This window comes from Agelaius phoeniceus, chromosome 1 (genome assembly GCF_051311805.1).
Source record: "Agelaius phoeniceus isolate bAgePho1 chromosome 1, bAgePho1.hap1, whole genome shotgun sequence".
In the NCBI taxonomy this organism is placed as follows: domain Eukaryota; kingdom Metazoa; phylum Chordata; class Aves; order Passeriformes; family Icteridae; genus Agelaius; species Agelaius phoeniceus.
The window spans coordinates 134,623,166-134,650,066 of NC_135265.1; the positions used below are offsets into that span (position 1 = coordinate 134,623,166).

The 26,901-nt window shown below is 36.8% G+C and overlaps 1 protein-coding gene across 2 annotated transcripts in view; it reads right to left on the bottom strand.

The window, feature by feature from the left end:
* SLC26A7 (solute carrier family 26 member 7) overlaps window positions 1–26,901 on the bottom strand; it is a 70,386-nt gene that overhangs the window by 26,645 nt on the left and 16,840 nt on the right. The window contains exons 3-10 of one of the 2 annotated variants that reach the window (XM_054642287.2): window positions 26,115–26,281; window positions 18,867–19,031; window positions 10,354–10,506; window positions 8,856–8,938; window positions 7,163–7,310; window positions 5,009–5,122; window positions 1,677–1,754; window positions 105–200 (exon numbers count right to left, since the gene is read on the bottom strand). In XM_054642287.2, the coding sequence (XP_054498262.2) occupies window positions 105–200; window positions 1,677–1,754; window positions 5,009–5,122; window positions 7,163–7,310; window positions 8,856–8,938; window positions 10,354–10,506; window positions 18,867–19,031; window positions 26,115–26,281 (1,004 nt within the window). The remainder of the gene's footprint in view (window positions 1–104; window positions 201–1,676; window positions 1,755–5,008; window positions 5,123–7,162; window positions 7,311–8,855; window positions 8,939–10,353; window positions 10,507–18,866; window positions 19,032–26,114; window positions 26,282–26,901) is intronic. The other variant, XM_077188072.1, reaches the window with a different exon arrangement.

The window sequence follows — 26,901 nt, forward strand, 5'->3', positions numbered from 1 at the left end:
ATCTTGCACTTATTTCTTCTAGGGCCACAGAACTGTTAAAGTTTAGTTAACAGATGTTTGCCAAATGGTCTCAGGAAAACCTCCTTTGATTAAGTTTTACTTACCCAGTCTATTTTATCCACATTCCAATATTTTTTTAAGTCACGGAACTGCATTAGCATCCCCTTCAAGCCCACAACAATAATGCTTGCTAACACACACTGCAAAGACATAAACACAAAAGCCATTTGCATAGTTGTTAGTGAAAACAAATGCTGTTTCTTTTATTTAGCAGTCAATATCATAATTAAATTACAAAAAATCCTGGTAGGTGTTTAGAAAATGGGATAAGCACAGGTGTCCTTGTGACAGCTGCTAACAGCAACAACCAGCCTATCCCCATTTCATTTGTGAAGGCAATCTACAGGCTACCTAACTGAGAGAAAAATGACAGAAACCTCAGGACTACTCAAGACTCTTCCATGCCTCATCAGACCAAATGCATTCTGTCACAGTCTGAAGGACTCAAAAGCAAATCGTCACTCAACTTCTATGCAGTGAAGAATTGTAACTCACTTTCCTCACTTCCTTCCCTTCCCCTAGAGAAGGCCTCTAGGCCAAAGGTCCATTAATTTTGAAGCAAAAAAAATATTTTTTTTGTTCTTTGACTCAGGAAGGAGGAGGAGATGGATGAAGAAATCATCTAGAGCCAAAAATAATGGAGTACAAACCAATGGACTTACAGTGCATAGATGGGGCTGAAAAAGCATATTAGAAGAGAAATAAATTATCAAGAAAGCAAAAACCAAAAAGTATTTTTAAAATATGGGTGGAAAAACCTACAGGAAACTGGTCAAAATTTACCTATAATCCATATCAAAACAAATGAAAGTAGAGAAGAATTATAGCAAAAAACCCAGGACATATTGTGTACCCTTCTTCAAGTGTCCTTACTTTGCATGGTTAAAATAAGCTATAAAAGGATCTGTGTTTGAAAAGTGAGAACTTGCATGACACCATGTAAACAATGGCACAAAGCAAGTTTAAAACATAGTTGAGTTAAAACTTCATGTACATACATAGCAGAGTCGTGGATAATTTTGGAGCTGTATTTAGCAGCTTTGACATGCCTCTAGTTAAAATTAACTATTAATTTGTAATACCAAAAGCTAGATATAGCTTATGTGAAAAGATGCCACACTGCTTTAAAGAGTATTAGCATAGATGTACGACAGAGATACAAGAATACTTTGTAATCTTTTTGTCATTAAACTTATATCACTATTTAAAATAATTTGTGCCATATTTATTTGAAAAGCAAAATTGTGTATCATGTGCATATCAGGAGAAATATCATTAATCTTCATTAATTTCTACGACACTTTGTCAATTTACAAATCCACAGCGACCTGGGTGTATATTTTTTGTAAGCTACTTGCCAAAAGTAAGTAGAAGAGAAATTCACTTCTATACTCTGATGTGATAGCCTGTATATGTAACTATATATGTCTAAAATCTATATGTCTTATGCTGTCACCTCTGTACTTTATGATTTTGAGATTTATCATACCCTTACTATTCTTTTGGCCACTGAAATTAAATAGAGCTGTTTTAAAGGTTGCACTGTCTTTCCCTGAAAGAAACTGTCCTTAGAAAATGTTTGACATCTTAATCTTAAAAAAAGTTAAGTAGCCTACCATAGGAAGCCAGTACAGCAGAGGTCCAATTGTGTAGATCACCACAAGAATTAATACACAAGAGACAAGGCAAGCCACCTAAAACAATAAACAGGAGTTGCAGATCATTCAGTCTAATAACAAAAACAACAAAAGAAATTGTGAAAAGGACTAATTTTAAAATATTGTAGACAAAGTCAAGAATCAGGTATTGAAGGTGTTAGCTATTAATGTATCTGTGGATTCCAGATGCATATAATTTCAATTTTAATCTCTGATTATTACCTTTAATCAACTACAGTGATGAGATATTGAGAGATCTCAACATCTGTGCTTGGCCCTGCTGCCAGCACCCTGACACAGATCAGAGCAACACTTTCACATTTGGGTATTGAGTGGAACGTGTGTGTGCAATGTCTCATCCCAGAAGTTTCTCAGCACCCACTGTCATTCTGCAACTTATTTATAGCCATGCACCCCATGTTGTACTAAATAACAGATCTGTCATAGCACTAAGCAAGAATTATGTATGCTATCATTTTTTCCACAAGAGAAGACTTCTGACTTCTTTTGTTGGGATTAACACTAAAAGAAAACTATTTTTAAACCAGAAACCACTAACAATTTCGTTTTAATATCAGTGTATTTACTCAAGAAAATGTAGTTACCATTTTAAAAGTACATTAAAGATTATGACTAATGCAAGTAATATAAATTCAGAAAAAATATATGGACTAATAATTACATATTTCTTCACAGTATATATGGTATTAATCTGATGGAAAATGACAGTAAAATTGCACTGTCCTATTCTGCTGTGAGTGCTCACTGAGTACTTCTGCTCTTATAAATATACAGTTCAGATTCACAGAAGGTTTTTGACGATAAGTAGACAGATGCTCACTTTATTTTTATATTGATAATATGTTTCTTTACTAAAATAATTAGGTTTCATTTTAAGAGACAAGTTGTTAAAAACAAAACCAGACAAGTTGTTAAAACACTAGAAAATTAAAGTCATGGTGTACTTAAAAATACCATCAAGAAGGATAGACAGAGTGTTTACATAAAAAGGGACAGAAAATCTGCTGGTAAAGTCACAAGGAACTTTTCCCTCTTTCTGCCTTCCTGAAGAGCAAGAAAAAAAGTGTTGATTCTATTTGAAGGACATTTCTAGTCCATGATAGATTTCCTCACTTCTCTTTTCTCCCAGGAAAATATATCACTGAGGACAAAACTGCAATCCAGGTATAGCCATTTGAGAAAAAAGGACTCCTCTGTGCCCCTGAAAGGCTCTTTGCATTTCTTCCATGTGCTCTGCCAAACTGACTTCCCTCTAAGTTAAGGAAAGGCCTCTTTCTGCCTATGACCTGACCAATATTTACAAGTGATGATCTTGTCATCTCTTCATCTGGACAGCCACAAAGAAAAGCATTAAGCTGATATGTTGCTTTCCAGGAAGGCAAGGGAGAGATTGTTATGCATAATAAAATACTCTCATAGTGCTAACTCATAACCACACTCCTAGACACAGGCACTGCTATACTGTGAAACCAATGGGTAAACTAAGCAGGGTTTTATTGTGTATTTGCTGCCTTGAAATCAATTATAGTGGTTTCTTTTTCCATTTCATGTATTGAATAACCTTTTATCAGGGTCCTTCCCTTCATGTACCAGAGCCAGGGTGCTCAAGTACCCCATATGCCTCAAGGTTATAGGTCTAAAAGTTACCTCAAATCTTCCATGGAAAAGCCAGCATGATGCAGTACAACTGTAAATTGTACATTCAGGACATTAACAGATTACAGAAGAGAATGTCTGTGAGGATGACAGCTCATTGTATGACATAAAATTCAATTAAAATACATGAAATAACTAATAGCCAAGTGGTAGCTAAAATATTTTCATATAAATACTTTTCAAGATTATTATTTGTTAGATTATTCATTATGATTAAGTGAGTTCAAAGTCCTCTGTGGGCCAATTAGCAATTATTTAAGATGTAGATTATTGGAGTAAAGTTCTGTATAATTCCTTAATATTGTGGCATCTGCATGAGAAATAATTGCAAGGCATGGTTGAGGAGAAACTACCTATGGATTGTATTTAGTCTTGTCCCTCATGAACTTTTTCCTTGCAGTTAATTGTCCTTTATACAAGACAAGGCAAGAGAAACAGCTATAAAATGAAATTAGAATCATTGAATCATAGAACTGTTAAGGTTAAGAGACCTTTAAGGTCATCAAGTTCAACCATCAACCCAGCACCACCACCATGTTCACCATTAAACCATGTCCTCAAGTGCCACATTCACAAAATGTCTGAAAACTTCCCAGGATGGTGAGTCTGCCATTACTCTGGACAGTCTGTTCCAATGCTTTACAACCCCTTCTGTGAAGAAAAGTTTCCTGATATCTAATCTAAACCTTCCCTGGATCAGCCTGTTGGTGTTTCCTCTTGTCCTGTCACTTGCTACCTGGGAGACTAGCAAAGGACATGAATTGATCTGGCAGGCTGCCCCTGAAGGGCCCCCCTTCCTCTTTCAGAGGAAGAGGCAATGCTGTAGGGGTGCCCCAGGTGGTTTGCCACCTCTCCTGTTCCCAAGCACATTTTGGACAGATGACAGGCTGACAGGGTCACAGTTATCATTCTCAGCAACTACAGTCCCCTCTTTCCTGAGCTACTGTAACAACAGCTTGTGAGTTCAGTTTCCTCAGTAGGAAATAGCAACAAACATCCTCAAAAATCTAAATGTCATCTCTGTGGGTTCAGTGTACACTGAGGGATAGGACAAGCACACCATGTCACAAGGCAGAAGCTGGGAGACTGTGTTTTTTTAACAAACAGCTCTAAAGGTTACTTTCATTTTATTTTGGAAATCAGATAGAAGATAAATTAAATCAGATAAATGAAATGTGATTTTTTTTCCTAAACTTCGGTTTAGACTGTAGCATTAAATCCATTAAACACCATTAGAGGGCACTTTTGTTACAATGCTGACAAATTCACATAAACTGAAAGGGCTTTTATGCAGTTTCCTGCAGCCTGAAAATACAACTCCTAACTTCCTTGCTGCCACAGACCTTATATGTCATATTGAATGAAACAGGTAAAAATTAATAAATGGAACCATTATCTTTCCTAGGAAGACATCACTGATCAGATGCAATTTCATGCAGATTGTTAAAAATGACAGGGCAGAGGCATACCCAGGAAAGAGGAAAAGGGAGGCTAGAGAAATACAATGGATAAATCAGTACAAATTGCAGTGAGCAGAATCACAGCTTTAATTCTCTGACATACTTCACTCTAAGCCTGTGTTTTTCACAGCCTGTGTTTTTCAAACTCATTACCTGTGTTTTGGCGCCCGTGCTGTATAAAAGTGCCGTCCGTCCCATCGCTGCAGCACTTGGTATGCAAAAGAAAAATGAAGGAATCACGTTGCTGAGGCCATGAGCCAAAAATTCCTGCAAAGTTGTTAAATAGAAGATGTTTTTTCCTATTGTGCTGTCATTTCAATGCCTCTTGCCGACAAAGGAGTCTCCTATGCAAATATTAGCAATAATAAAGGATGGACATATTTTTGAGGGAAAAAATCCCACAGGTACATGACAAAGGGTTTCCCAACAGAATAGGTCTTCTCCCAACTCAGAAGTAATTTGAATGATAGAGCTGTTGAACCAGATTCATCAAAAGCAGGAGGGACATTTTGTTCCAAGAATAAATGCTATTGTTAAGCTTTGAAGATTAAGTTCAACCAAAATATTTCCATCTTGATCCATGTCTGCTTTTTAACTGGCCAGAGCCCCAAGTACTGGTGTCTGGAAACTGTCCAGATCATTTCTGGTGCATGGCTCACCGGAAAAAGACAGCCACTGATTTCTTTTCCTTTAGAGCATGTTTTAGTGAAAGTGTAGTGGTGTGGTAGCCATACTTTATGCACGCTGCCCTTCATCACAAATGTATTTGATGTTTGTTCACAGTCAAAATGCAGACATGTCTGAACAAAGGATTCATAGAAGAAAAGGTGGAGAAGCCACTGTGTATGTGCAGCCTAAGAGCAGTGTTTTCTAAGGAAGTGTTACACCATGGCCACCCAGCATCACAGACTTTAAGGAGCAAGTTGTCTGCTGAGGAAAATGTGTAGGAAAATGGTGCTGTATCCAGCCAGGAAAACAGCAGCTCATGAGTTTGTGTTCACAGCACAGAGCAGCACTCCCTTAAAGCTCACCCTGCAGCCTCACACCCCCACAGGCCCCCGTGCCCAGCACTGTGACTGTTCTTGAAGGCAGTGCAGCCACACCACCTCACTGCTCTCCTCTCATGGAGGTTTTGCTCTTGTGATCCATTATTGGATGTGGACATAGACAGAGTTTCCAAGACTTCAGTAATGAACCTGTGTAAGGTACAAGACTTCCAAAGGTGCAGAAGGACACAGAGGTTGCTGCATTCCATGGAGTGCCTTGAAACAAAGCAGTGTGTCTCCCTGAAGTCTGAGCTGCACTAAGCTCAAAGCATTCTCCCTCTGCTCCATAGATGGCTCTGAAGCATCAATGGAAATTCATGGCCCAATGCATTCAAACTGAGAAATATTTTAAAGACCTGTATAGCCAAGAATGTTCCCACTGTGTTTTCCAATGGCATACAAGTTGTAAAGGGCAGGACCTGATGTAGCAAGACCAGCCTGTCAAGATAGAGTGTTCAAATAGACCTCCAGCTGCAAAACAACTGTTCTTCATTCAACCCTATGCCATTTATCCCAAACCACTTAACAAACATAAAGGTGGAGGCAACATTTTCATTACACAGTACTAGCGCCAGTTATCTGAAATTGAGCCTTTCTTCCCACAGTGCTTGAATTAGCATCTCCATGGATTTGCAGCAGGCTTGGAGTTACCCACCCACCACGACAAGCACTGTGGTAGTGTAGAGACTGCCCACTTTTATTTAAGCATGTCCTCTGCAAAATGGAACTCGGAACAAAAATCTCCTTTGGCTGTAAATCTGGCAGCACTCTCTGAACTCACCCAGCTTCTTAGATACAAATAAACTTTTATTTCAGGTGAGACTTCTACTTTGCATAAATAAATAATTTGTTATTATAACATCAGGTAAGTCCTGGGACTATAAGTACCTGGTTTTGTTTCAGAATTGCTTTGTTTCATTTATGGTGGCTGATTTAACATCACAACTTGTCTATATGAGCTCAACTGCCAGAGGAGAAGCTGTCTCATGTTAGAGGAGTGAAAAATGCATTAATACCCAAATGCTGCACTGAATGTAGCATTACAAAATTATCCTGAAGGATGATCTTCCCCAAAAGAGCAGTTCAACCAATGAGGGAATTCTGCAGAGATAATTTAAACAAAACTTGGGTGTTACTGTAAACACTAGAAGCTGTTAGGATGCTATATGGAACATAACTTTTCCTACTGGATATTCATCTAGAACATTTTTCCTGAATGGTGATTTCAAGGCTCAGTGACACTAAGGAGAAAGAGCTTTACCTGGTTGTCATCCACAGTGTATTTAAACTTTTTAGCAGAGCCCTGAGCAAGAGCTAGTGAGGCTACATAACCAACCAGTGCCACTCCAAAAGCTTCAGTGACTACTTCAGGCAGGACACTCATGGGTGGTGCTTTTGGTGATGGCAACCTATAAAAAATAAAGACAGTAATTTTTGAAAAACTTGATACGTAGTCTCTATATACTTGCAATTTATGTGAATACCACAGAAACAATCTCTGCAGGAACAGCTAATTTTTGTATTACTTGTAAACTTGTAAGGTGACATTTTGCAATATTTTAGATTAATAAGATCTCTCTGTTGGGAACAGCAGAAGAGAATTTGTAGAAGATGAAACAGTTTCAGATGGAGTATTCAATTTGAAAACTTCAATTTGAGAAATTATAAAGAGATGTTGATAAAATAACTCCACAACTGATAAATAAAATTAGCAATCATTCACTAATTTTGTAATATTCAGAGAAGAGACTACTGTATGTTTTCTCCTTTTTTAATATAGTTGGCTTTCCTGTAAAGTTAAATTAAAATCTTTAAAAATTTTGTATTCCCATAGGTTACTGACAATACAGACATTTATTCCATCTAATGGGGATTGCAATAAAACTACTCAAGTTATGAACCAAATCACCACAGATTGTCTCTGAACTCTTCGAAAAGACTTTGGTCTTTCCAGAGCACAAATCACACCATCTGAAAACCAAATTGTGCTCTTAAAGTTTCTGATGCTCTCCACTGACAAGGCAGTTAGATATTTTGGATAAATTCCTAAAAATATGCAGGAATTATTCAGGCTCTGCTTCTGTTTTTCAACACTACTTATATGAGGTTAGACAGAAAATAAATTCCTGATTAAATTTGCACAAATACAGTTGACTTGTTCATTACACATAGAAGGGTCACACTTAGCCATGTTTTAGTCTCAGATTCATAGCATGCTCTAAATACTTAGAAACTGTATTCTTTGTATTCTTTCTCAGAAATGTCCCTTATTTCATCTCTTTCGTTGCAAGCTGCCACACATGCACTCATGCTCTCTTGGACTCGTACTTTGTGAAATTTAGAGAAACCCTCCTATATCCAAGCAGGAGTGTACACAACAGCTGTGCTCTTCCATACCAACCTGTAGCATGTGAACATTTTCTCTGACATTTAATCTAATTTCTCTTTCTAGAAAATTATATTGAAATTTTTTTGCCTTCTTTTCAAGGTCATGGAGGAAAGTGTATAATTAACTACAGTAAAAATGTTCTTTTCTAGATTAAGCATAATTAAATCTTTCACATTTTCTCAGAAACTGCATTTTCTAAAATTACTATATGGGTGGAGAATATTCTGCTACAATAACCCAACCCAACCCTCAAAAAGCAGGTTGCAATAATCTCGTAAAGAGCGTCCTGCCATCCTGTCATACATCATAAAGTACTTAGTACCTACTTTTTATTCCATAAAGCAATAAAAAGCTATGAAAATGCATAGGGATGCATTTTTTGATGATATCTATGCACATATAACTTGTTAACATGGGATTGAGTTGTAAGAGAGTGTTTCAGGAGACAGAAAAAAACAAAATCGATTTTTACCATTTCTTATTTCAGAAACTCCTTTGACCTTTTCAGAGACTGTTCTCAGAAATAGAAGTGTTTAAAAACCACAAGCTAATAAACCCACATTACCCTTTAGGAATATTTCCCACAACTTCTATCCCGTAGACGTATTCCATATCAGCATAGTAGCAAGCAATGGATGTAGCAATTATCTATTGATTCAAACAGAAAAAGATGTTACATTTCTGTTGCTTCTGACATGGTCCCTATTATTGCCATACCTAAGCATATGGCACTGTTCATACATTTATCCTTAGATCAATCCAGTAAGACAGGAAAGTATTATCATGGTGGGGTTTTTTTTTTTGTTGGTTTTTTTTGTTTGTTTTTTGTTTTTTGTTTTTGTTTTGGTTTTTTTTTTTGCAAATGTGTGAGAGTCAAAAGAAGCTAAGATTTGGACACAATAGTGGTGTGAGACTATAGTGCAGTTTGTACATTCTGTGTTAATGAAAGAGCTTTGTATGGCTCTCTATAAAGCCTCAGGATCCTTGGCAATCAGTGTTCAAAGTCCCTCTGTTCAGCACCTGCCCCAGAGCACTGCCATTCATCTAAGCAGCTTAAAGCATGAATTCATAATTTAGGTGTTCCTGACAATCTGATCCAGCTGATGTTCTTTGAGCACATCTAATCCAGACTAGCAGTGTTGACTTCAGCACAGAACACAGCAGAAGATGTGTCTGCCTCTTGTTTTCATGTTCTAGCAGGTAGAAATCTTGCAGAGGGAGTATAAAGTTTGACCCTGAGGAGATTCCATCTAATTTCCTGTATTTCAAATGAGATGAACACACTGTTCCCAATAGAACAGGGCTCCAGGCTGCAATCCTTAGTTTGCTGGTACATTTTATCCAATATTTTTAAAAAGGTAACACTGAGACCAGGACCACACTACCTCCTTTTCCAGTATTTTGCCTTTGTAAATATTTTTGTTTCCAGCAACAGAAGAGTAATTGCAGTAATGCACTCTGAAAACGAGCTGTCCTTCATACTTTGCATTTTCTTTTAGAGCTTTAGAGAAAAACAGAAACTTTCTAATGGTGATCTGGTGCTGATCATTTGACTACAGCTTAATCCTTAAAGCAGGGGTTTATAATGCAACTGCTAATTTTAATTTACTTAAAAGAAAACTAAAAACTGTTAAAAGAAGACATGTTAGTAAATTGACAGAAAGCAATAGCATAGCTATTTAACTTTGCTATAGATAAATCACAAGCAACATCTAAGGCACAGCTACCCAGCACAAGACTTGCTTGGAGATACAATATGCCAGTTACTTTTTATTTTCTATTTGAAACTTCTTTAACATTCTAGGCTTTATGTTCTTGTGATTATGTAAAAAGTAGTAAACATATGAAAAATATTATACAAATTGGGAGCTTATGTAATTTCTTTCTTAATTATTAAGCCAAACTGTTTCCTGTTTTTACAATTAACTTACAGCCATGAAAATCAGCTGTTTAATAAGTGGCAGGTGTGGGTGTGGGTAACTACAGACAGCACAGTAAACTTCAGCAGATTGAGCCACTGAAAGCTTTGTAAGAAAAAGCCTGATATATAATTTTGTACTTACCAAAAGCAGATCGATGGGAAGAACAACTTTTATATTTCTGTGAAATTTCTCATTCAGTTCTTTAACAAGAACAAGTACCACAATGCTCAGCAAGGAGAGAAGTAATGCCTCCAATTGAACTGATCTGATATTCTCAAACACATAGGCATAAATCTACAGTGAACAGCAAATAACAATATCACAGATCAAAAAATATATTCTGGATCACATGCCGTGGCATCTTCTCACAACTTCAGACAGATAATGAGTGAGACCTGAATCAACACTGCAGGAGCTGAGTCATTGGACAAGTTTTTGGCCTGTATTTTAGATTTTACAAAGAAGAAAATCATCAATTTACCACTCTTATGGACTTTTGAAAACTTAAAAAGAAATGCAATTAATATTCGTATATATTAATTTACAAATTTCTATTAGTAGAAGCAAGCTATAAAATTCAAATAAATGTGATATGTTTCCTTTTTCAGTCTCATTAAGTTCAGTGAGGTAAATGAGTGTCACATAAAAATGTTGAGAAAAGTTTCTTGCACAAAGGTTTATTTGTAGTGGCCATAGTATTTAACATCCACCAATGCTAGTATAGTAAGTTATTTCTGAAAAAGAAAAAGAAAAGACAGAAAAGAGGAGAAAAGAGAAGGAGAGAAAAAAAGAAAAGGGAAAGAAAAATGTAGTAGTGGCTGGATGGGAAGAGATGCAACAGGAACCTTCAAGATGAGCATCCCCTTTAGGGCATCCTCTGCAGCCTCTGGGTCATTTTTCCAGGGTAACTTTTTCCCAGAGTAATTTCAGCAGGGCATCCTCAGCCCCCCCTTTGGTTGCCCTTGCTCCTTACACAGTGCTCCATGGAGCATGCTTTGGTCAGGTCCAGGTGCTGCACACACTAAATAGTTGCCAAGCTTGCATACATATGCTACTGGTTATTTAAACAACTGAAGTTATCTGCTTAGCCCTGTTTGTTCCTTTTCCACTCACTGCAGAGTTAAGAGGGAAAGAGGACACCAGGCCAGAGCTATGGAGCTCAGTTTTTCAGCAGTTAATATGTGCTGCAATCAGCTGTAAAACAGGTTAGAAAAATGTGGTTGGATCTGTGATGAATAAAGGAAATATGCTGCTGAATTATAAGGAACATGCAGAACAGAAATACAGAACAGGAACAGAATGACCAATGGTGAGGAGAAACAGAGCTCTTGGGTGATTAATACCATCTTGTAAGTAACAGGCTCAGGACAATGCAGTTCCCTTTGCACCAGTACAGATGACACAGTGAACTGTAATTTTTGCTGTGTACTGAATTTGTGGGTTCAGGAAATAAGGCATAATTCAGTATGGTAGTACATTAACAGAAAGCAATGAAAAAATTACAAGTTTGCTGTAAAAGAAGGGGTGAAGAAAGTTAGAGAGACCATCTATCCTGATAAAGAAATCATGAGATCTCATCACAATTTAATTTTGGACCTCATGAAGAAAAGCAATATTGCCTGAAAGAACAGCAAGCCATAAAAATGGATACAATACACATGTTTACTAAAGCTGTAAGAGAAAAAACAAGATAGGCTCAGTCCCTTGAGTTCTGCATTTAAATTCTGGGAACTATTGTGCATACTGAAATATAAACCATGGAGAGAACAGAAGGGAAGATTAGGATGTAGATTTAGACACCATCACAAATAATTTTTTTTTTAAACCCCAACATAAAGGATAATAAAATAAAGCAAGTGAAGCTTGAAATAATAATAGCAGTACTAAAAAGTAGGTGTTTTCTCTGGCAATGACTAAGACGACCACTAAACTAAATCAAAAGTGACACTTGTAGTTTTGTCAAAATAAAGATTAATAATTTTCTGCTCCAGAGAACTTATTCTCAAATACATGTAAAATGCTAACAAGTTTTGACAGTTTGGAGGTCAAATTCATAAATTTATATTGGACAGGGAAAAATACTAGAAAAATTATCTTAGGAAAGAACTCTGTTTTAGCAGAAAGGTAGTCAATATGATGATAGAATTTATTTCTACTGTTCTGATTCTGTCACTCATTAAAGAAGTGATGCTCATATTGAAGAATGAGTCAATTGAAATGATTTCCTGATTTTTTTCTCTCTGAAGATATTTTCATAATCTAGAAAGGGAAAAAAACCCAACTTAAATATGGTTTAAGAAAAAAACCCAACCTAAATATGGTTTTAGAAAGGTAACTTTCCTCATAAAGAGCCAATGTAGCCCTTGGAGTTTCAATAAAGGATGCACAATATTACCCAGTACAAACATTTCTCAGAAACCAGGAAAATATTTTAAAGTCAACTTGTTAAGTAATATGATCTAGATATGTCTCAAATCTGAAGAATGGCAATTAAACCACAGTTTTTAGCCACATATTGCCCCACTGTAATCAGAAAATATGTGGATTGTGTCTTGAGTGGCTTGGGACTAGATCTGTACCCATAATTTTCCAAGAATGCATTTTCAAGAGGACACAGGACTTGGCTCTGTGCCCAAACAGAAGCTGTGATTAATTAACACAAAAGGAGGCAATCTGAAAACTGAGCCCACGAACTCACCAAAGACTGAGCTAGATCTAAAATGAAGAGGCAAGAAAAGGGAAGAAATTGTTTGATTCCTACTTGCTGAAGTCAGAAAGATGGGATTTATTTTGAAATGAATGCTGGCTATTAAAGTGTCAGCATTAGCTATCTGTATTCATGGCATCAAATCTAATTTTCCGGGACAAAGTGAGACAAAATACTGAGTGAATAAATAAAATTTTAGTGAAGAAATATACACAGGCTTCAAGAATTTTTGTCTTTCAAATTGAATAAAAAAGGCATTTCCATTTAATTTTAAAAATATATGGCCAAATCTTGTAAACCTCTGCCATAGGTTTTTCAGATTTTGCAACAAAATCTTTATATGAACTGCCTAGTACATCCTTTGGTGTTTCTTTGAAGTCATACCCTTCTGTATGCAGTCTACATCAGCCAATAAATGAAAAATAATGGAACTACCAATAAATACTCTGTAGCCCATTCAAATTCAGTAGCCCAAACAGCCCTATCCCCAAAGCGTCTGTAGCACACCAAAACAATTCTGGCAGTAATGCATTAGTATTAAATTAATTACTGCATTAGACTAAGGAGCTTCCACTCTTCTGACTAGTTGGTTCCTGGGTAACCCTTTTCTGAAAACCTAAAACCACTCAATTCATGGTATGACCAGTGAAATGAGGAGACCCTTTCAAGAGAAAGAAAGAGCATGTGGCTCTTAGCAGGAATGTAATTACATACCACAGACATCTCTTTAAACTGTACATTTTACATTGTATTCTGTCTGTATTCTTGTACTCATCCAAGATCAAACTATAAATCCTAATCTAAATACATAAACCTCAAGCTTCCAACAGCATTGGCATCTGATTCAAAAGAAGTATTTACAAATATTTTAATCAGAAATGTAATTTGGAAATTATGCAGCAGAATTTATCTTGATATTGCAGTGTATGAAGCAATCTTTGTCATTATATAATTTAAAATATTTTTTTAAATCTTTTTCATTCTATAATTTAAAATATTTTAAAAATCAGCAATGATATATTAATCGAGCTGTTTGTCTCTTGTGTTTTTAGTTTCATTGCTAGTTTTGTGTAAATATTCTTAATAGAACCTATGTAAGAATATTATGAGCAATCAGTGGCCTTTTTTCTAATCAATGCAAATTTTGACCTAAGTGAAACAAAACCTATTTGAGCTTTGCACATATATATATTGACACTGAATGTTCCTTTTCTCATGGGAAACCATCAGTTTTGAGGTGATATTGAACATTGGAATGATTTATATTCTAGAATGGGTGTGTATTTGGATGTATTAATGAAATGCTCTGAGTTGTTTTTTTTAATGCCTACGTGAAACCCAAAAAAATTAGCTCTAAAATATGTATAGAGGCTGAAGCAAACAAAGGAATTAAAGGAACATGTAATTTAAGACAATACCTTTTAAGAGTAATTAATTTCATTTTCAAAAAAATTTCATTCTGATATTTTTTAGATATGTCACACTGGAGGGAAAATGTACAGGCAAATACAGTAAACTGTAGAGATAGCTGGGGGAAAAAAGGGTGAAAAGAAAGAACTGATAGCAGAATGCGAATGTTTGGGGTTTTTTTTTTTTCAGATTTGCAGCAAAACCACACTAGGATTTTGCAACACAGCCACAGAAGACCCCATTTTGCAAAGCAAGTTTCTTACATTACAGCTCATTTTGCAGTGTTTTATTTTCTCAGAAACATGTGGAAAGAGAAATATATCTATACACAAATAAGGGGCAAGTACAAGTATGTTCTTTCATTTTCAGATGCTGAGTAAAACTTGATGACACTTTTCCCTTGTAAAGTTAGATCTCACATGCATTATTCCCTCATTGTTTTTCTTCTTCACCTTCACTTTTCCTTTTCAATTTGCAAAATACCAGCTAATGCTGCACTATGGAGTTCAATTGAAATGTGACAAGCTATGTACAGGGAAAACAAAATTTATTGTTACATAACCTGTGTGTAAACACAGAAATACCACAGGCTCAGGGCCAGTGTACAAGATTTGTTCTCCATATGCAAAGTTCCTTCCTATGTATTTAACCATGATCTCACATGCTATAAAGAATTCATTTCACTGGCTTGCTATGCTTGCAACTCTCCTATCACACTTTATTAAACATTCTTATTCTTGCTTTGCCAACCCAAAGGCTGCCTGAGGCAAAGCAATTGGTTTTGTGAGTGGGAGGTGTTTTGGAGTGGACAAAGAAAAAAAATTTAACAAAAGCACCAGTCATTGGATTTTGAGAATTTGAAGTGAAAAATGTGTCCAGAGAGACACGCCAAAGTTGCCTTTCACTCTCTAGATACATGCGCAAAATACCTTATATCTAATTAATATAATTTTCACATGAAACTACAACCACAGAAGAAAAATATTGTTTAAGTCTAGCTCTGGTATTTTGACAGAGATATTGAGATATTGGACCTTCTTAAGGCAATTCATAAGTCTGAACAGACACCAGAAATATTAAAAGATTTAAATAGTAAAATTGCCCCTTTTTTATCATTCTTTCAAGTTGTACAGAGTAGATTTTTTTTTGGTCATTTACTTTCACACAACTTACAGAGCAATTCAGTATCTTAAAAAAAAACAGGAGTTTTTCTCTGGAATATCTTCAAAGGGGTTTGATTTCAAAAGAGAAGAGAAAGGCAAAGAACTTTTTTCAAATGCATTAAAAATACAAGGGATAAGGGAATAGATTTCTTTCAAAGCATTTGAATGACCTCATTTATGATATCATCAGCACACCAAGGTGGAAATATTTCTTCATATCACTGCTGTTCTTTATTATTGCTCATAATGTGTATTTTGATTATGCCTTGGCTGCAGTACTTAACACCAGTCATCTCTACAAGATGACAATATTCCTATATGTAAGTATAGTCTCCATGGAAACGCCACAAAAAGGAGACTTTTCACATTTTATATTAAGAATCATTTATGAAAAGGTTTTTAAATAATGAAAAAAAAGAAGAACCATTTTTAATAGTCTAATAAGCCAACTGATCACTCATAAAAATAGCTATGACACTTTTAGGTATATCTGTACAAGATAAATGGATAAATTACTTGTGCTTATTACATGCTCCTAATTTTCATTAATGAATTGTTCCTGCAAAAAACTTAAGAAATGTATTATCCATATGAAAAGCTATCAAATTTATAAAAGACTATGAAAAAATATTCTAAAAAGCAACATCTTCTAATCAAGATTTCACATTAACAAATTTTCCAAATAATAAGAAAAAATAAAGCACATAGTAGGGTACAAAGACATAGTCAGTGCTTTTAAATAAGGTGTCCTAATTTATTGGCTGCCTAGATGAAGTCTCACTATCAGTGCAATGTAGATATCACCTCAGCAAGTAAATACAGTTTTATTATGAGCAAAATATCATTTTGACAGGCACTGTTGTAACATTAATAATGCCAAAAGATTATGCTCACAGCACTGAAACTCAGGGCTTGCTGGAATAAGTTACCATCAAGAATATGTTTGTGACTCTGTAATAAGATTATTCAGCTTTGCTCTTTAAGGTATGGGCCAAAAATATGTACATTCCAAGGGCTGTAAGCATGGCACTGGTGGTGGGGCATCACCTCCTGGCCCTGCCCAAACCAGCCAGGTGGGGACGTGTCCCTGAGCAGACCAGGTGCTGTAACAGCAACACCCACTGTGGGGCTGAGGTGGGGAACAAAGGGTGGTCAGTCATCCCCTGACAGCCTTGGAACATTCCCTGCCTCAGCTGGAGCCCAAGTAGAACAGCACCATTGTTGCCGAAATTTTGGAAACAATTTCCAAATGTTTTGGAAACTCCGGTAGTTGCCAGCGTGGGTTATGGCCAGGTTGGAAACCAACTATGACTAAAGCAAATCACCTTGTGACCCTGCACACAACAGTCCTAAGTGAGGCCTTCTGAGCTCTTCTGAGCTCTCCTTCTCTGTGGGGCACGTCTCAGAGCTTGGGAATCCTCAAGTTTGCGATACTCAAAAGACCATCACAGCGAGACCTGAGCTGATACACACACACACACACATGCACCCAGACTCCTTGAGGTACAACCCCTGGGCTGATACACACACACGCACACACCTGCACCCAGACTCCTTGAGGTGCAACCCCTGAGCTGATACACACACACACACACACCTGCACCCAGACTCCTTGAGGTACAACCCCTGTGCTGATACACACACACACACCTGTACCAAGACTCCTCGAGGTGCAACCCCTGTGCTGATACACACACACACACACACCTGCACCCAGACTCCTCGAGGTACAACCCCTGTGCTGATACACACACATACACACACACACACACACACACACACACATGCACACAGACTCCTTGAGGTACAACCCCTGTGCTGACACACACACACACACACACACACACATGCACCCAGACTCCTCGAGGTACAGCCCCTGGGCTGATACACACACACACACACACACACACACATGTACACAGACTCCTCGAGGTGCAACCCCTGTGCTAATACACACACACACACACCTGCACACAGACTCCTTGAGGTACAACCCCTGAGCTGATACACACACACACACACACACACACACACACACACACACACCTGCACACAGACTCCTTGAGGTACAACCCCTGGGCTGATACACACACACACACACACACATGCACCCAGACTCCTCGAGGTACAACCCCTGGGCTGATACACACACACACACATGCACCCAGACTCCTTGAGGTGCAACCCCTGAGCTGATACACACACACACACACACCTGCACACAGACTCCTTGAGGTGCAACCCCTAGGCTGACACACACACACATGCACCCAGACTCCTCGAGGTACAACCCCTGAGCTGATAAACACACACACACACATGCACCCAGACTCCTCGAGGTGCAACCCCTGCCTGGTGAGAAACACTCAGCCATTTGCCATGAGTATTTCCCTGAAGCTGAGGGGAATTTTTGATAAGCACCTTTACACTCACAGACAGACATGCATATATCTCCACCTGTGTGCATGTGAAATTATTATGGTGTGAATGTTGTTATCATGAAACTGTAATTAAGTCACGGTTATATTTATAAAAATTCCCATTGAATTACTTATTAAATGTTAAATTACTCAGTGATGAATTTCTGTTAAACCCTTTTGCACACCTTATTTTTTGTGTCCATACCCTTTGTGCCCCTACCCTTTTTCATCCTCGGTCTCCATGCAATCTATTCTAAATTGTTACTAATGTAATTTCCCTATGAATACTTCATCCTTGCAGTAAGAGAATGAACCTTGTCACTGAATTCTGTTAAAGTCACACTTCCATAAGTTCATATTAAACTCATACCTGCTTTTTACCAATATCCCTGATGGTGATGCTTTAAGCAGCCTTACCCCTCATTTGCAACAATACTGCATGAAATGCAGCTTGCATTTTATAAAAATTACCTTCAAGCCGTCCACTTGCTGTGTTTATGGCAAAGTAGTATCGTGTCATAAAATAATAAATAACATATCTAGAGTAATTTTAGGAGATGCACAAATCATGGGTCATTTTCCTTTTACCACAACAATGGTCAGATTTCATTCAGCAGCATATGAAGAAAATACGTTTAAATTTATATTCCTTCCACATGCTGACCCAGAGAGAGATTACCCTCCCTATATGAGTGTATAATGGCTCAGGATAATAAAAGGGATTATTGATACCCTAAGAAACATAGTTTAAATTAATTACTGTACCCATCCCTGCTAGTTCTCTATCAGGTTTTCCAAATCTCGTCTTACAAACAGTTAAAGCAAGATGAAGATTCATCTTCTGTTCATTCACACATGTGCATAACAAATTCCCTACTCTTCCACAGAGACAAATAGTGCATATAATAAAATTTTATCTAATGAAGTAAATCTCATCTCTTTCACTGAACTCACATGAAAAAATGCCAGTGGTCCTGATATATATGGCATTTTCATTCCCAGCAGATACTTCACTTGCGAAGTCACGACGTGGCTAGCTGCTCCTGTTGTCATGGCACTTATGACAGGTTCTGTTAACAAGAAAGTGGCACTGCCCAACTGCAGCATGAACATCACTACCTAAAAGGCAAAGGCAGGAGGATCAGCAGCTTCTTGGTGATAGGAAAATGAGTCAGAGTCCTTTTAATAAGTTATAAGATAAATGAGCTAAAGATACAAAGCAAAAGTCCTTTGGAAGACAAATCAATCTGAAAATGGAACCCACTGAAGTTCTGTGGGTTTACCTGCACTATTTTACTCACTAGTTTACCAGACTCTAATACTAGTTTAGTAATAAAAACAGACTCAGAGAAACTCTAAATATTCTCTCCTGCTCAAATATGTAAGCACAATAAACACCATAAAAATATCAACTGAACACTACAAGTACAGAAACTCAAAAAGTGAGGCTGGTTCTGAGACTTGTTCCACTGCTATGCAGCCTAAATGGGCCCAGAGCCATATCTTGGTCCAGCTTACTGATTACCATAATGTCACTATCAGTATTCTCAAAATTAGTAATTTCAACAGGTATCAAATTTATGAGGTGCTATAGAGACTCTTGTGGTGAGACCCCTAATCCAGAAATTTAAACTACAGCAGGATCTGTAACTATTTTAGGTATTGTGTTCAACTGTTTTCTCCCCTTATCCTGTGCTTCGAACATTCTTTCCCTCCAAAGTATGAGATTTGATAACTCTTAATTCTTTGAACGAAGTTGCTACATGACTACAGCTGCTACTGTGGCTTACACAACATTTCATGCTTTTCTGATCCACATTAAGTTACATTGACATTATCTCCCCTCACAATGAGTTTTGGAGTTTCTAACTTCTGCAGTCTTTTGCATTTGCTGCTCTTCTCCCTGATAAGTTGCATGCTCTTGGCACAGAGTTGTTTGTTACAATACTTTCTAAGAGGTTCATTTTGTGTTTACCATACTAAATATCGAATATATCGCAGTCTCCCTTGCTTTTTGGGGGGTTTTTTTGTTGTTGTTTTTTTTGGGGGTTTTTTTTGTTGTTGTTGTTGTTTGGGTTTTTGGGGTTTTTTTGTTTGTTTGTTTGGGGTTTTTTTTCTGAAGCTTAAACTGTTATTTTCAGATGTTATCTTTCTTTATGCCTGAACACCATTCATGTTCTCACCATAAAACTCACCTGTATGCAGAGAGCTTTGGGCATAGTACAAAAGAAACAAAAATATCAAAATAAGTGGCTTTTAATTAACCACAAACCTCTAGTGAGCAATATCCTCTTCCATTTGAGAGATTAAATCTGAGATTTTTCTTCTACTTCCTACTAATAGCATGTAAATTGCTCTTTACTATGAGCAATTGGAACATTGATTGCCATTCAAGATTGGACTCCAATAATGATAATTGCTGTGTACCCTCAATGAGTAGTAATTTAGTTAGTCAGGCCTAAAACTGATAATTACTAATTTCAGATATTTTGTTTAGCTGTTTGTTCTAACAGTGTGTCTACTACTATATTTAAAGCATTGTTCACAGTAGCAAAGTTCAATAAGAATTCAATTCTCCCTTCCCTTAGGAATTTTTGTTTGTTTTCTAAAATTGGTTTCTATTGTCTGAATGTGAAATTTCTAACTGTGTAATAGCTTAGTTTCCAAGAAAATGGATGTTTATTTAGCTATGGAATCAAAACCACAAAGACAATTCTGTATACTACATAATATCACAGAGAAGTATTAGTTACTAGTAGCATTTCAGAGAAAGTTATTATTGTGATCTACAGCAAAATGATTGCTGAGCTTAGACATTTTAGCATCACTCTCAGATCTACTTTGGTTTTTTACTTTTTTTTTTGTTTAATCTTCAGCATTTTAAGAGGATGCTTCACAGGTACTAACTAAAAGAACACATTTCAAACACAGTTTTTATTGATTGCATGGAACCGTGGGCTATGTAAAATACATGCACACCATGGCTGTGGTTTCAGTTAGACAATTTCTGTAGCCACTCAACTGAACAAGCAACACTTGGTGCCCTTTCCTTCCTGCAGAAGGCAGCTCAGGACTTCCAGAGACAAAGGCAGTACTTCATGAGCATGAACATCCTACTCTTTATTTATATGGTAGCTAAATAAATATGATGGGCACCCATACATCTTCCATGGAGAGGATCTAAAAATGAAGCAACCAGAAGAGGAAACATTCTGGGTGGAGGGTGTAATTTTTAGCACAAGCTGATATGGGAACTTCATGTTGTCCCTGCAACATGAGTAATGGACAGAAACTGCTTGGATCGTGAGGAGGAAAAGGTTTTGAAACAAGCCTCCCAAATCTATTTGCATGTGAATTTTCCTGACAGTTAAATTATTATTAGCATTTACACAGGCCCAGATTGACTCTACAATTAACCCTCCATGCTGGGCAAGAGCCATTTAAGCTTGGCTGCCACTGCATTTTGAATAAACACCATTTGAAACTTAGCTAAGCTGACAGCACTCAATTACATTATATTGCATTATGTCATAAAACCTTTCACCCAGTAACACTGACCAAAGTGTAGAAAGTTCAATATTCTTAAAGAAATGTCTAACAATCTGCTTTATTTTGGCTATTAGTTGTGATGCTCATTTTTGCAGGTCTTCCACTTTATTTTCTGGTATATTTTATGGTTTCTTTTTGTCCCTGATGCAGACAAACTACAGAGAAAAGTGCCACTAAAGCGCTGGAACAACAACAAGCAAAATTTTTTTCCTTTTATTATTTATCATAATACTGAGATTTTCTTAACCTGTAAAAGAAAAAAAAATTAATATATTTTAGAATTGTATCTAGAATTTTTAATTTTTAAGAACTTAGTTCCTAGAGGATAAATGCAGATTTCAGGAAAGGAATATATACAATATAAAAGTGGTTTGAAAGGCACTTGGCTATTGCTTATTTGCGTGGCACTTCCAGTACACAATACCATGTAAAAAAGTTCATTAAGAAGTAAGTTTCTTGAGATGAATTTTGCTTTCACAAGGTATAAATTCTTGAATAAATTCATATAAATAAAATCAAGACCTTTCAGAGAAAAGAAAAAGCAATATAAGATAAAGTGAGGGAAGGCAGCCTTGAGTTAATGCACAGTAAAGGAGAAAAGACCACAGAAAAAATGTATACAATGAAGTGATTAGACAGAAGTGGGGGAAGGTGTGATTCCCAAAAAAAAAAAAATGGAAAAAATAAATAAATTTCAAAATGGAAGAGAGACAATACAAAGGGACTTTGTTGCAGCTGTCTTTACTGCTCCATAAGTTTACTCTGACAAGTAGAAGAGAATGGGAATTTAGCCAGGAGAAGAAAAGTAAGCAATTGCAAAAAGCAAAGCCCTCTATGTTCATTATTCAGAACCTTTGGTTCTTGTCCACTTTCAATACTTTCTTCCCATGACAACATGCTCAGTCTGTTATTATTATTATTAGAATTCCATTCAACATGTAGTCAATTTAACTCCATGGCCAGTAAAAATTTTTATCACTTAACAGCTCTTTGGAAATCACTAATGTCGAACTTTCAGTCCCCAGAAATTGGAAGACTGACATCGTGTTGCCTGCTGCACAGATTCAGCTTTGGAGAGTGAGTTTTAAACCCTTCAACACTCCACTGTTCTGGAAGGGGTTTTCCAGTGTTAGAGCAGACAAAGTGGTGGGGCCCTTTCTGATCATTTGCTGCATGGGCTAGGGAGATGAGGCCAGACATGGGAGCATCTCTTGGAGCGCAGGCTGTGAGCCTCTCATTTAGTACATTATATTGGTCATCTCCCAATTCCAAGGGAGCAAAAGTGAAGACTTCTATGGACCCTCTGGAGACAGCAGTCAGACACAGTTCAGCTCAGCTGAGTTGCCAGTTTAAAATCTCCATGGCCTGTTTCAATAGACATCTGACTGGTAAACCACCAGCTTTTGGTTCTTTGAGCTGCAGCTCCTATGTTCGTTCTGGTGTCTTGAGAGTGCCTGGTAGATTCTCATGGTGTGCACAGTGAACCTTCCTCCTTCCAGGACCTGAAAAAGTCTTTTCTATGGTCTTTCTGTACTAACACATAGTATGCTTTACCATAATTGTGAGAATCCGAACTCCCTTTTGAAAACTTGTATTTTTCAAAATACAGAGTAAGAGCCTGCAATAAGGTATTTCCACTATAAAAGAAAAATGAACTTTTTCCCTGACTATCACTGTATAATAGACTCATGTTTTTACCTCATGCAGAGCTATGGGTAACCGAATACTGCAGCTTCATTTTTCTTACATGGTAATAGAGATTTGGACAAGAATATTGCCTTAAAAAAATGCCCTTCTTATTCAAATGTGCTTCTTTTTTATTAAGAAAATTGATAATAGACTGTGTAAATTTGTTCTCCTGAAAACCAGAAATATTTTTATATCCAACACTGTATATCAGCAACTAATTACAAGTTAGTTTTTAAAATACTGTAGATGAAAAACTTGCTCATAAAAAATGTTACAAGACTGGAATGCAATAAGCAGCTATTTCTCCTCTAGAGAAGAATAGCCCAACTGAAGTCTATAACACTGTGGTCTTAAGAGAATTCAGGTTTTTCCTAGGATATTTTTTCCTCAGTTTGATCTGCAAGGAGCTTTCCTCTATTTATTCAGCAAATCTTAATCTTGAATTTCATTTTAGTATGCTGAGATTATTTTAGAGGCACATATATTTATGCAAGCATTCTTGCACATATATTAATAGGGAAAAAATCTTACCCAAAAACTCTTATGAGGATTTTTTTAAAGTTATAAAGGCAACATCCAATTTTAATTACAAAATTACTCCATATATGTCTGCTATGTTCCATCATTTTCTCTCCTCATCAATACCTCCAAAATATTTGATATCAGGGAAGATTTCTATTAGTTTGATTTGTTTTCCACACCCTGTTTATTTTTATAGAGTAGCAGCTACACAAACATAAAAAAAATTCATATGTCTTCCATTCTGCTTTTTAAAATGAAGTAATGAATTCATTATATTAAATGGGTTTGGTAATGGCAGTTTTTATTTTATGTTTACTTATTTTCTATTTTAATACTATTTTAACTTCATCAGAATGCCTCTTAATATAATTAAATATTCTTTCTCTTTTATGAACTCTTCCTCAAACATTAGATTTCAGAAGTCGCTCAGGACTCTGCAATTTATTACTTGGAGAAAAACTTAAGCAGCTAAGCCCCTAATTTGAATTGTGAAAATCTCTACCTATCCTTGTCTTATGATAAGAAAATAGTGCTAATTTATTTAATGTCTAGATGACACTGAAATTCACAGAGGCTGCTCAGAATTTGCCTCACACACAAATGCACAGTTGTGGTCTGCAATAAACACAAGCTAGCCAACAGCAGTTCATCTCAAAAACAGCTCCCCCCTTGCCCCACCTTCCCTCCATTACTCACTAATTTTTATGTTTTCTCTCTTATTTTAACATTACTTGCTGATTGGAGTACTTCGCCAGGCTACTGGAAAAATAACATCAAATTGCTTTTTAGGCCAAGGGTGCACAGCTCTTTACCTACTCTTTCCAAGAAAGAAACAGCTGTTTTGGCAAGGACTTTTCATCCTTTGTCTGAAAGATGCCCAAGGTAGGGATTAGTCACAGCATCTGTTGTTTTTGTGCAATTAGTGGCTGATTAGAGAACTGCATTTTGACTGTTTTTCAGAAAAATTAAAGTCTTATTTTAGATAACATAAGTCTTATTTAGATAACATAACCCAGGTCTACTCCCTTCCCAGAGCAGCACCATTCCAGATATCAAGTACACAGAAAATCCAACTTTTTGTATTGCAGGATGTCTTCAATGAAAAGCTGCTGCCTCAAAACGCATCATACTATTCATCTTGTCCCAGAACACACATTAATTTCAGGCCACGAGTTAATTTCTAATCTAATCTGATAAATAGAAGAAGGTGGCTGATTCAGCTACCCATTAAGAGCAAGATGTGCCCTGTCAGCTTATCGGGGGTTTGCAGCAACTGTTAGTTGGGAGACTGGAATCTTGATGAGAGACATAGATTCCCACACTTAACAACACCTGGGAAGATGCCAAAGTTTAATCTCAGCCTTGATCAGGACTTTCACCTGCATATTGCAATATTAGCAGCTTCAAGGCATTTCTTTAGGAAATAAGTGTTTTACTCTGGCCTCCAACCCAGTGCTGGGCTGCACATTGGAACAGCACATGCAGGCACAGCCAGGCACAATCTGCATCAGCTCTGCTGCCTGTAGGCTGTCCCTCATGCTCCTACCCCAATTCATAATCCAATAAAAGAATTCTCATCATAAGCCAATAAAAGAATTATAAGAACACAACAGAAATAACAATGTTTCTTGATATTTCCTACTGACTAACAAGAGTACACGCCCCAGCTCCTGCCAAGCACGTAGGCCACCAAAGATCTCATTCTGGGCCCCTTTGCTCATCCTCTGCATGGGAGAGGGATCCAAAGCACCAGGTGGAGGGGTCTGGGTTTGTTTCAGGAGCCCAGCTACCTAGGAGGTGTTGCAATGTCACATGCTGGAACATAACTTCTATTTTAATATTTACAAGGAGAGAGGGAAGCCTTCATTGAAAACCTAAGCAACTGGCAATGGACGAAGAAACCTGGCCCCTTTAGCCAGAATAGGAAAAAAGAAGAAATTTAAAAGACCTCTGATCATTTAAATAAACTTTAGAGAATCATTTGAAGACATCTGTTTTACTATTTCACTTTAATGATGGGTGTGTGAATCTAAAGAGAATTTAAAACTTTCCCTACTGTTTTTAATTATTGGATATTGTATTGCTTTTCAAGCCAAGGGCAACAGAAAGCCTCAGGAATATGCCAGTGCTTACCAGGAGCTGATTCATGTTTGTTTCTGAAGAAGGAAAAGGGACACCAACTGCAAGTGAGTATTATGGTAAAGCTGACTGAAGGTGGTTTTGCTTCATATTGTAAAACACTGAGAGAATGTATACAGATAATTACTACATCTCAACAAAGGAATAGCAAATTCTTAAAGTGCATTAATTTCATCATTTGTGACCATTGAAGCAGATGTTTTCATTAGTTTTTCTCAGAGAAGTATAAAAACTCTTATAAATGTCATAGCTGTAAAAAAGGCAGTACATCAGTAGCATACAGAAAATGGGATCACCACCAACCTGAATGATTCCACCTAGAAATGAAACTGCTGCTGCAACTCCAATCCTCTGCATTTCAAATTCTGACAAAATTCCTGAATTATTGTTTGCTGTGAAATTAGTTCTGACTGAAGGAACAAGACGCTCAACTGCATTGGCAGATATTAAGGAAGTTAAAGCAAAAGTTCCTGTAAAAAAAGCCACACATTAGTCATCAATAATTGTATATCTGTCTGTACTCATCACTCATGATCTCTTTTTCAAAATGGCCATTATAAGTAAAAGTGGCATTTTTTACATTCCTGTCATCATAAGAACAATTTTAAAGTAATTTTTCCATGTAACACACATTTCTTCCCATAAAATACCATTTATACAGGCAAATTAAATGAAAATCCTTTTTTTAGCACATTTGTTAAGACAGGTTTACAAAAGACATTCAAATACAACAATTTTAAATTAATTCAAGTTATTTCAAGTTATCAGAAATGCTTTTAACTCACCCTGGATGTGATCAAGCAGCTATTTGTCTGAGAATCCCAAGTGTTCACCATTCAAATGTCTAGGGCAATTAATTCTCACTACACATATAGTACCTAGCCCATTAAATAGTACCTAGCACTCTAATATATGGAGGAAAATTATGAGAAAAACATTTATTTGCTGAAAGAGATAAAGCCCATTTAATGACACAAACATAAATGAGGATGACAATTCAGCATTAAAAGACATAAACATGCAGATCTATTAGAGCACAGGAGTATCTTGCTATGTCAGAACAATGGCCCATCTTGCCCAGTACTCTGCC